The following is an 11,355-nucleotide window of genomic DNA, read 5'->3' as shown; positions in this document are numbered from 1 at the left end:
TGTCATTCATTCAATAACTCTATTGAGCACTGTGCTAGGCGCTGAGGATGCAAAATTGAACAAGTCAGACAAGGTCCCTGCCCTCTAGTGAGGAAGACACGAAATGAAGATGTAAACCATGATAAGATAAACTATGAAAAGTGCTGAGAAAGGAATGAGTGTGCTGATGGGGGAAGGGATGTTACTTATGCGATAAGGTGACAGGGAAGATCTGAGATCTAAGCTAAAACATGAAGGATAAATAGAGCCAGTCCAAAACATCAATGCCTGTCAATGTACGTTGCAAGAATGGATAGAAGGATGGATGGATAGATGGATGGACAGATAAACCGACTGGGGGGATTCTGGTGTGAATGAAGTCACGCTCCAGTACCCAGTCCCTAGTGTGCTCAACACAAGAGAAAAGGAGGAGCGGGATTGGGAGCCGTGGGCCCCAAACTCCCCAACCTTGCTCTCAGCTGAACGTGTGTTGACCCAGTCAACTGGGTCCGAGGGGCCGCTAGGGAGCGACCGAGAAGCCATCCAATTCCCCTTTAAGGCCCGGGCGGAAGACTGGAAGGTGAAGGGCTTTTGTGTCGGCGGGATAGAAACAGGCCTGCCCCTTTAAGAGGGCGGAGACGCTGGTATGGCGGCTGCTTCGAAAGCGGTCTGGGACGCAGGCCCGCAGCCTTCTGACGGCCTTCCCTCGGCCCTCGCCAGGGTTTCCTCCCTCTGACCGCACCCCAGGAGCACCATCGCACTTCCACCCAGGCCGAGTGTGAGGCCCCGGCGACCCCCCGAGTCGGGGTCCGCAGGGCCAGCCCACCGGCCCGCAGTCGCCATGGTAATACCGCGCTCACGCCCGGGGCTGCCTGGCCGCCGGGTCCCACAGCCGCGGGTACCACCCCCTGGGTTCCAGCCCCTCATCCGCACAAGCTGCAGGGCTGGGGTCTGGATGGGAGTTTAGCGGAGTCTGGAGGCCTGGGCTCTAGTCAGGGCTTGGCAGGGACGCGCGGAGACGCTGGGAAAGCACTCCCCCACCCCGCTACGGGCCTCAGTTTCCCTCCTGTTGCTTTCCTTCTCTCCATGGAGAACTCTGGTCATCTTTCCTAGTGCGCTCAAACGTCACTACCTCTTGGGTCCATCCCACCCCCTCCCCTCCCTCACCCCAAACATTCTGACGCGTACACTTTTTTTTTTTTGGAGGCTGGCGGGTACTGGAATCTGAACCCTTGACCTCTTACCTTTAGACTCCTGGGGAAGGTATCTCTAACTGTAGCTCTTGCTGCTCTGGCATCTGGGGTTAGGCACAACCCTTGGCTCTGGGTTTGACACTCATCTGGAGCTGGCAACAGCAGCCCTGCTGGCTAGAAAGAGGGAGCTGTGGACCATAACTTTTGGGTGCTGATTAGGTAGAAGGAAATCACTGGCTTGATTTTCAGAAACAAGGCCACTGTGCTGGGCATTCTTGGATTTATGGTAGTTTCTCTTACCTTTGACAAAGGTTCCTCAGGCAAAACCTTTGAGACGTTGCAAAATCCTTAGGCCCGTGTGCATGGTCCTGATTCTGAAGAACTCCTTGCTCCCCTTGGCAGCCTTCCCTTTGCTCCTTCCCCCTCTTCCAGGGTTAATACAGATAGATCTGAGTGGATTGTTTTACAAGAAAGTATTTTAAATAATTTACATCTTTAACTAAATCCCATTTCTTTTCTCCTCATCCCTTATTCCTCCCCCAGCACTAGCAAAAAACAGTACACCTAATGGTCCTGTTAGCATTGGGAAGAAGCATAGTGAGGACAGAATGTACTTGCAAATGGTATTTCTCCTCCAACCTCAACTGCTTTGTTTTCCTTTTAGGCATGCAGTTTGCAGAAGTTGTTTGCTGTGGAAGAGGAGTTTGAAGATGAGGTAAGGAAGTGTTGGTGATCAGAGGTGGCAGAGGAGGTCACAAGATATAAGCACTCAGATCCAGAATATTTTGGAGCAGCTTGCACCAACCTCCTTTTTTGTGTGTGTGTGTGTGACCGGTAAGGGGATCGCAACCCTTGGCTTGGTGTCGCCCGCACCACACTCAGCCAGTGAGCGCACCGGCCATCCCTATATAAGATCTGTACCCATGGAGGAAGCGCCGCCACGCTCCCAAGCGCTGCACTCTCCCGAGTGCGCCACGGGGCCGGCACCAACCTCCTTTTATTAAAAAAAAAAAGAAGACCAGTAAGGTGATCTTAACCCTTGACTTGGTGTTGTCAGCACCATGCTCACCCAGTGAGCTAACCAGCCATCCCGATATAGGGATCTGAACCAGTGGCCTTGGTGTTATCAGCACCACACTCTCCCAAGTGAGCCATGGGCCAGCCCTGCACCAACCTCCTTTTAGTTGACATGTACTGTATGTATATTTTTTTGTCTGTGAGAAGCTGAGAAATGATGAGAAATGTAAACAACCTACTTAACTGTCTTAGAAACAAATAACCAGAGAAAAGAGTTGCCTAATTGTCCTACCTTTAAATTATAAGGGCCCTTTCCTGGAAGCTGTGTCATGTAGATGATTTAATTCACCTCATGATGACATACTTGAGGTGGGAACAGAGTTTATGAAGATCCAGAGTACTGCAGGAGACAGCACGGTTACTAGATGACAGGAGGCCTGTGGTCACCAAGTGGCTATGTGAACCAGGGCAAATTACTTTATTCTCTGGCCTACTGCTTTCTCTTCTACAATATGGGAGACGTTCTTCTGCCTCAAATGCTCTTCCCTTCCCTCTCTCCCCTCAGAAGATGAAGGGTTAGACTAGATCTTATGTCAGCACTCTAGAATCACCCTTGTCTAGGCCCTACCACACACCAATTAAACCTAAATCAGAATTTCTGGAACTGACTCAGACAGGGGTATTTCTAATGAGAAGCCAGAGAACACTGAACTAGTCTCCACAGCTCTCTTCCCATTCATGACCAATGGATATATATAAGGGTACTTCAAAAAGTTCATGGAAAGGGCCGAGTAATCAATCCAGTGTGGTGGCAGGGGGTGGAGGTGGAGGGGACCTTGCTGGCGGTGAAATCAGTAGCTCTGACTCAAAAACACCCTCAGAACAGGTCTGTTGCTCGGCACTGGGAGCGCAGCAGCGCTCCCGCCGCAGGTTCGGATCCTATATAGGGATGGCCGGGGCACTCACTGGCTGAGCATGGTGTAGCCGGTCTCAAAAATCTTCAAGGTGTCAATCTCACCTTGCTTCCCAACTGGAATCTATACTTAATTTAACTTGCCTGAAAAGCTATATTTAACTTCTGCCTATTTTGCTGGATCTGAGGCCCCTCTGGCTGGTTAAAAGCTGTGTGTGTGTGTGTGTGTCTGTGCGTGTGTCTCTGTGTGTGTGTGTGTGTGCGTGTGTTGGGTGTGGGGAGTGGGGTAGGGACAGGCATCATGACCTGCTACACTGCCTATTTTGCTGGATCTGAGGCCCCTCTGGCTGGTTAAAAGCTGTGTGTGTGTGTGTGTCTGTGCGTGTTTCTCTGTGTGTGTGTGTGTGTGCGTGTGTTGGGTGTGGGGAGTGGGGTAGGGACAGGCATCATGACCTGCTACGTTGCATAGGCTGGACACCAGAAAGCTAGAGAAAGCTAGTTTCCCTGAGATGAGTTTGTGACCTTGGGTGATTTATTTATCTCCTTGGAGCCCTGGTAGGTTTGCTTCTCCTTCTGTCCCTCCCAACTTTCCCCCACCCCAACCCCAGAGGTTAAAGAAAGAGAAGCTACCTGAAGACTTAGCCTTAGGGTGTTTCTGATAGAAGCCTGGTGTGGGTTCATGGGCACGGTCAAATTTGGTGAGAGACACCACCATTGCCTTTCGTGCCTTGGTTTCTTGCTTGTGTGTATCTGCACTCACACATACACCACATGCCTGACGATAAAAGCAGAGTGTTTCTTGATTTCCAGATGTCAAGACCCACTGTCTCTGCTTCTTTGTAGGATTTCTTGTCTGCTGTGGAGGATGCAGAGAACCAGTTTGCTGGCTCGCTGCCTGTCGGTGTTGCCTGCCTGAGACCTGTCTCTTCCAGGCCACAGGAGATTGTGCAGGCACAGCCTTCCAGGCTGCCACCATTGCAGCCCACTGCACCTTCAGAGGCTTTGGGCCTGTCCGCTGTGGGACTCCGCCTCCCTACCTCCAGCATGCCCAAGGCCGTCAGGGGTCCACCTTCCACAGGAATAGCCCCATTAAGGCCTGTCTCAACTTCCGGCATCTGGACTGGCAATCAGAGAGGAGTGACACTGACAGAAGTGCTCAGAGAGCCTGCAAGACCCCAGCCCTCTACCCCACACCCCCTCCTCACATTTGAGAGCCAACAGCAAGGGGTTGGTGGCTTTGATGAGCCTGAACAAGACGAATTTGATGAGGTCCTGGCAAGCATGGAGCTGGAGGGGCCTGGCATGGAGACGGAACTTGGAGTCAGCAGTGAGGCCCCTCGAATCTCTACTGCTCAGCAGCAGGAAGACCCAGTATTGACTAAAAAGGCCTGGGTGGTTGATCTGAGTGGATCTTGCCAGAAAGGGCCCATTCCTGTCACCCATATAACGGGTATCATGTCAGCCCAGGATGAGCCTTTAGATCCTGTTGTCCACTGTAGGACTCCATGGCCCCACTTGAAACCTGGTGCCACGGGTAACCTTCCCTTTCCAACTGCCTCAGCAGTTCCCACTCAGCAACCCCATAGGGAAGTCTGTCCCAAAGACCCTCCTCTTCGAGCACCCCAGCCTCTCCAAGCTGCTGGAGGGCCCATTCAGAGCAGCCCTCAGAATTGTTTCCCTAGTCAGCCATTTCAGTCTCCAAATGCCTGGTTAAGTGGCAAAGCTCATTTTCCTGGACCTCGAACTTCCAGTTCAGTCTGCTCTACTCGCTCAAGGACTAGCTCTGGATCATTTCCACGGGAGCCCTTCCAGCCCCGAGCTCCAGTGTCTTCTGTTGAATCTCCTGTCAGCACCCCAAAAGGCCCCCATTCCTCCCTAGTTCCCCAGGCAGCTCTGCAGTCTCCCATTGTCACCAATCACCTGGTGCAGCTGGTCCATGCTGCCAACCGGACACCCCAGCAGCCCACCCGCCCTTCCACCCGAGTCCGAACACGCCGCTTCCCTGGCCCAGCAGGCATCCTCCCTCACCAGGTGAGTGACCTGGTTTTCTAAGACATTGGGATGCAAAGGAAAGAAGCAGAGGTCCAGAACTGTCCAGCCTTAGAATATCTTCCCTCCTGGAAGGAAGGGAAGGAGGAAGCAAGGAGAGGGAGGGTTTTCAAAGCTGCAGAAGTCGTCAAAAGAAATGGGAAGGAAGAATTGAGTGCTGGAAAATTCACATGGGAGAGAGGTGTTTAAGGCTCTGAGGACTTCATAACTTTCATAGGTTTATTGAGCACCTGCTGTTTGCTAGCACTAGGGCAGGAACGTTCATTCACTCATATTTACTTGGGTGTGTTGGGCAATTTGCTTGGAACCGAGAATGCAGAGATTAAAAGAGAAGTAGTTCCTGTCCTAAGGAGCCTACACTGTAGTGGAAGAAACAAATGATTATGCCCAGAGTGCTCAGTGTAAGGAGGTGTCATTCCCTGGCTGCTGGGAGATACTGGCTCTGCCTTGGGCTTGCTGAATGGGCTGTGGATGGATGAGGAGGAGGTTAACAGGTGTGGGGGGGTGGGGGTCTGTGTTCTGGGGACATTCCAGCAGTGGGAATACAGGGACGAGCATGTGCAGAGTTACAGAGGAGTAAGAGCAAGGTGTTCTCGAATATCCACAGAACGGTTCATTGTGGCTGATGTGTGGGGCCAAGGTGGGGAAGTTGGGGCTAAAAAGGAGACAGAGCCCTGCTGGATAGTGGATTTAAGCAGCGGTGGGGTACAGGATCCATCAAACTGTCTTGGATCTGATCCCAGATAATTGGGCTCTGAAGATCTGGTTTGATCATGAAAGGTGTGCCCCCTTCCTCTTATTTTAAGAGTGTTTGAAGCAATTTCTGCCTGTTTTCCCTAGCGCTTTAAGAGAAATCCAAAGAGGTCTTCTATGTTCCTCCTGCGCTGGATCTCCCTAGAGGGAAGGGTTAGGTTCCAGAGAAGGTACTGGGGGAAGCTGCCCCTTTGCTCATCACAGGCCTCTCTATTGGGGTCACTGCCCTCTTCAGGCATCCCTGGGTTTCGCTCCTGGGCCAGCTCCAGCTTCTTCACATTCCTGAAACGATCCCCAAAGTGTCTTTTTTGAGCTGCCAACAAGGCTCCTGAGACTTCGTTAGGAGAGATGTAATATGTGTTAATTGTCCTTGATAGTTTCCTGAACTCATTATGTAACCCAGACAAGAAGCTGTACTTGTAAATAACAGCTGCTGAGCTTGCTGTCACCTTCTCTCTCCCCTCTTAGCATAATGGGAAAAATCTGGAGAAGATCATGGTTTCCACCCCCCAGACTCCAACTCATGGTGCTCTGGCTAAGTTCCAGACAGAGGTAACTTATTCCATGCAAATGTTAACTTGCTGGGTGTCATTTGAGAGTGAAGGACATCTCTGCATATTTCAGGAGTTGAGAATCAGAGCTGATGCTGCTAGGCCTGTTCTCTGGTGTCATACACCAAAGGTCATTTGGGGGAGGCAGCAACTTTACTGGCATAATGGGAGGCCTATCCTGATGGCAGCCAGGAATTAACTGATGCCATAAGTCCAGGCTTCTTTCCCATCTAAGAAATAAAGGCCCAGCTAGCTTCATCTTCCCCAGGGGAGGAGGTTGTAATTAATAAGGAAAGTATAATAAAAATGGTATCTCAGGAACCCTTCCTCTCAGGTTTCTGGGAGCTGAGCTGGGAAGAACTTGTCTTCTTCTTACCTCCAGTGGGTCCCATTTTGGCAGCTGAGACTCAGTTTCCCTCCTCCCTGGGGTTCTGGTTGACCTGCAGTGCCCTCAGACCCACACTTTTTTTTTTTTTTTTCCTTTTTGTCTTTTTTCATGTCCGGCAACAGATCGCAACCCTCAGTGTCGCGCCCGGACCGGGACCGGCCACGGGATCGGCCACGGGATCGCAACCCTCGGTGTTGCTCCCGCGCCTCGCTCAGCCAGTGAGCGGCTGGTCTGTATGTGGGATCCGAACCCTCGGCGGGAGCGCCACCGCGCTTCCCAGGCGGCGCACTATAGCAGTGCGCCACCGGGCCGGCCCTACACTTTTGCTTTTAATTCTCCCCAGTGTTTTTTTCTCTTTGCTGCAGCTTGCTAGATATGCCAGTCCATTTCATTTCTTTTTTTTTTTTCTTTTTCTTTTTTTCTTTTTGCCAGTCCATTTCAGATCCTAAGCAATAAGTACTCATCTGATTCAAAGCATTTATTGATATAATATATAAGGTTAATGGTTAAAGCCAGAGGCATCCCAAATAAAATATGACTGGTTTCAAATTGGCTAAAACACTCCAAAAGCCTATATAGGTGGACATCCCTACCCCTGAGGCTTTTTGAGTCTATTACAAGAGACAAATATGGACAGCCTTTTGCTTCAATGTAATTAAATTTAGGACCCGATTTTTAAAATAAATAAATAAATAAAAAGAGCACCCTTGCTGTAATTGCTTAGTGAAATGCGTGGTATACAACAAGATTTAACATAACATTTTCTGGTATTAGAGATAAATAAGAGACTGTGGCCACCATGCTACAGTTTCTCCCAGGGGATTCGCCCTTCCTCTCCCATCCTTCTATCCTGTCTCATTCAAGGATCTGTAGCAAGATAGACCCAGTAATGCAGATTCCCCCCTCTGCTCTGTGGTGCCAGATTGTTGCTAGTTCCCAGATACCCGTGGAGGAAGATTTTGGGCGAGGGCCCTGGCTGACCATGAAATCTGCTCTGGGCCTGGATGAGAGAGACCCCAGCTGCTTCCTCTGCACCTACAGCATCGTCATGGTTTTGCGGAAGGTGAGGGTCCCGGGTGCTGAGACCGAAGGGAAGACCGTTTTTCTCCCTTTCACCAACGTACCGTCCTACTTCACCCTAGGAAGGGGCCGTTTGCTCCCGCTTACCCCAGGTCTATCTCTGAGCGGCAGCATGAAGCCCCTGTGGTGTATCTTCCACTCACCTACCTTTCACTCTCATCCACAGTACTCGGCACAGGTGGAAGGAGAGAGTGAGCTATGTGCATGGCTCTGCCCTTCCAGGCCCTGGTGGAGTGGGGTTAGCACACTGTTAGCATACTCAGAGCTCCCAGAGGTCAGGGACCACGTGCAGATACATGCTGGTACATGTGCCAAGATATCCTTGCCCATGGCTGGCCATGATGGAGCACTATAAATATATATATACACAAAAGAGAGGAGGCAGGGAGAGAGAAATGGAGGACCTGACAGCTTTAGGCCTGCCAGAGGGAGATGGGATGTGCCCTTCAAACTGACCCTTTGGGGCCGGCCCGTGGCTCACTCGGGAGAGTGCGGTGCTGATAACACCAAGGCCCCGGGTTCGGATCCCATATAGGGATGGCCGGTTCGCTCACTGGCTGAGCGTGGTGCTGACAACACCAAGCCAAGGGTTGAGATCCCCTTACCGGTCATCTTTAAAAAAAAAAAAAAACTGACCCTTTGGGGCCGGCCCGTGGCTCACTCGGGAGAGTGCGGTGCTGATAACACCAAGGCCCCGGGTTCGGATCCCATATAGGGATGGCCGGTTCGCTCACTGGCTGAGCGTGGTGCTGACAACACCAAGCCAAGGGTTGAGATCCCCTTACCGGTCATCTTTAAAAAAAAAAAAAAACTGACCCTTTGGGGCCGGCCCGTGGCTCACTCGGGAGAGTGCGGTGCTGATAACACCAAGGCCCCGGGTTCGGATCCCATATAGGGATGGCCGGTTCGCTCACTGGCTGAGCGTGGTGCTGACAACACCAAGCCAAGGGTTGAGATCCCCTTACCGGTCATCTTTAAAAAAAAAAAAAAAAAAAAACTGACCCTTTGTCCTCCACAAAGGAAGATATCACTACAGCAATACCATCCTCCCTTCCACTCTCTGGTTGCCCTGGCACACCTGGGGACCTGGGAAGTTATAGGTGGGCCATGGCTAGCTCAGTGAATGCCTTTCCTTGTAAGCAGGCAGCCCTGAAGCAGCTTCCCAGAAACAAGGTCCCAAACATGGCGGTGATGATCAAGTCCCTGAATAAGAGCACAATGGATGCCAGTGTGGTTTTCAAGGACCCCACAGGTAAGGAGTTAGGTCCTGGGAGTGTCTGATGAGAGGCCTCCTTTGAGGTCAGGAGATGAAGAGAAATCACCCTCTCCATTTGCAGATTGGAAAGTTGAGGCTGTGAGTAGTCCAATTCCTAGCCAGGGCCCAAATGAGTCTTTGTGCTGCCCTGGCCCTGAGACTGATGGGCCATGTGGTATTTGCAGGAGAGATGCTGGGGACAGTGCACAGATTGCTGCTGGAGACACGCCAGAATGAGCTGAAGCCTGGCTCAGTGTTGTTGCTAAAGCAGGTATGGGAACTCCAAGTAGGGACCTGCTCCCCACCCCACCCACCCTGTCTGTCTCCTTACCTGTGTGGCTGCCTTCCCTCCCAGCACCCAGGCAAGGAGTGACTGAGCTGTTGCTAGTCCCTTGCTTGCTGGAGCTGAGTAAAAGCCCATGGCCCTTGAACTGGCTCCCAGTCTTCTTCAGGGGTAGATGGGGATGGAGGGTTGCATTGAGGGGGAGGGTGTGATAAGTGGTTCTACTCTGGCACCAAGGCTGGGGCAGGAGCAATTTGTGTGTCCCTGGTGCAGAGGACACCAAGTAAGAGGCAGGCAGGTACCAGGTGGCCATCTGGTGGCACCCAGTGCTCCATGAGTACACTGACCACCCACTTTTCTCGACTCCAGGTTGGAGTGTTTTCTCCTTCGCTCCGAAATCATTACCTCAACGTGACACCCAACAACCTGGTCCATATTTACAGCTCAGATTCTGGGGATGGGAAGTGCTTCAAGCCATCTCAGCCTTCCCCAAAGGTAAGAGGCGCAGGTGGAATGGGGACTGGTAGAGCCCTCCTTTAGCATGGATCTTCCGATTTCTTCCTCTCCTCCACTGGGGAGCAGAGGTATGAAGGGAGCAGCTGCCCTGAGGTAAAAAGGAGCTTTTGGGGACAGTATCATCTCCTCCTGTCCCTGGGCCAGCTGCCTGCCAGACAGCTCAGTAACAGTATCTAGAGGAACAGCTGGTTTCTTGGTGACCCCTGAGTTTCTGAGGGCAGGCTTGAACATCTGAGAGGATAGGCGTTACTTGAGAACTAGCCAAGTTGAGGGCCCACTGGGAGTGGTGGCAGTAAATGACCGAGGATGAGATCTGCTACAGGTGGCTGTGCAGAGAACAGTGAGCTATAAATGGCTTGTCAGGTGAGCCAGCACTTGCTCCGCATCTTCCTCCTGGCCTCTGCCTTGGCTGGGCAAGGGGGAACCCGCACAGAGTACTGGTGAGGACATCCCCTTCAGGAACTGAGGCGAGCATTTTAGTATCTCTGGGAGGTGAGGATGAGATTCCAGGCAGCTCCACTCCAGGGTGAGAGTACAGAGCCTGGGTTTGACTTGGCCACCTCCAGCCCTTCATGGGATCCTGGCCTGAGAGTCAGGAGACCTGGGTCTTGTCCCAGCTCTGCTGATCGTTTGTCCTGTGACTTTGGGCAAGTCCTGTCCCCTCCCCTGCTGTTGCTTCATCAATAGGACAAGGCCAGACGTGATAGCCTCTAGTCAAGTTAGACCTTTTTTTTTTTAAAGATGACCGGTAAGGGGATCTTAACCCTTGGCTTGGTGTTGTCAGCACCACGCTCTCCCAAGTGAGCTGACCGGCCATCCCTATATAGGGTCCAAACCCGTGGCCTTGGTGTTATCAGCACCACACTCTCCCGAGTGAGCCATGGGCCGGCCCCAAGTTAGACCTTTAACTCTAACTTCCTACTTCTGTTTCCCTCATATTTCTCCTTAACTGCTTCCACATTCTCTCAAAATCACCCCACTTCTACAAAATGATCTTTATTTTTCTTTTAATTTCAAATCATCCATCCTCATTGAAATAAATTGAAATGGCATAGGATAGGGAAAAGATGAAGCTCACCCTTCTGCACTCCCATTCTCTTGGGCTAACCATAGTCAACTTTTTAATTACCAATTTTAATTACCTGCCCATATGTTAGCTAGTTTGGGCCTTGTTAACAGCTAATTTTTAATCCCAGGCTAATTCCTCAACATATTTCTGAATGGCCCCTTTACTTTCCGCTCCAGTTATACAGATTCCCTAAAGCGTTAAATACCAATAGAATTGGGAAAGAAAATGAGCCAAAAAAGGTTAGCTTTTTTGTTTAGTTTTTTTTTTTTTTCCTTTTTGTCTTTTTTACTGACCAGTAACGGGATCGCA

The 11,355-nt window shown here is 51.1% G+C and overlaps 1 protein-coding gene across 1 annotated transcript in view; it reads left to right on the top strand.

Moving 5' to 3' along the window:
• The first annotated feature begins 723 nt into the window (after positions 1 to 723).
• Positions 724 to 11,355, top strand: part of LOC103591836 (chromosome unknown open reading frame, human C17orf53) — a 14,338-nt gene continuing 3,706 nt past the window's right edge. The window contains exons 1-8 of the mRNA XM_008574371.1: positions 724 to 823; positions 1,837 to 1,887; positions 3,946 to 5,133; positions 6,373 to 6,456; positions 7,766 to 7,906; positions 9,067 to 9,175; positions 9,364 to 9,449; positions 9,831 to 9,956. Coding sequence (XP_008572593.1) covers positions 821 to 823; positions 1,837 to 1,887; positions 3,946 to 5,133; positions 6,373 to 6,456; positions 7,766 to 7,906; positions 9,067 to 9,175; positions 9,364 to 9,449; positions 9,831 to 9,956 — 1,788 coding nt within the window. The 5' untranslated portion in view covers positions 724 to 820. The remainder of the gene's footprint in view (positions 824 to 1,836; positions 1,888 to 3,945; positions 5,134 to 6,372; positions 6,457 to 7,765; positions 7,907 to 9,066; positions 9,176 to 9,363; positions 9,450 to 9,830; positions 9,957 to 11,355) is intronic.

This window comes from Galeopterus variegatus, unplaced genomic scaffold (genome assembly GCF_000696425.1).
Source record: "Galeopterus variegatus unplaced genomic scaffold, G_variegatus-3.0.2 Scaffold1037, whole genome shotgun sequence".
Classification (NCBI taxonomy): Eukaryota; Metazoa; Chordata; class Mammalia; order Dermoptera; family Cynocephalidae; genus Galeopterus; species Galeopterus variegatus.
The sequence above is the reverse complement of the archived record's forward strand: the minus strand, read 5'-3'. Positions and strand labels throughout refer to the sequence as shown.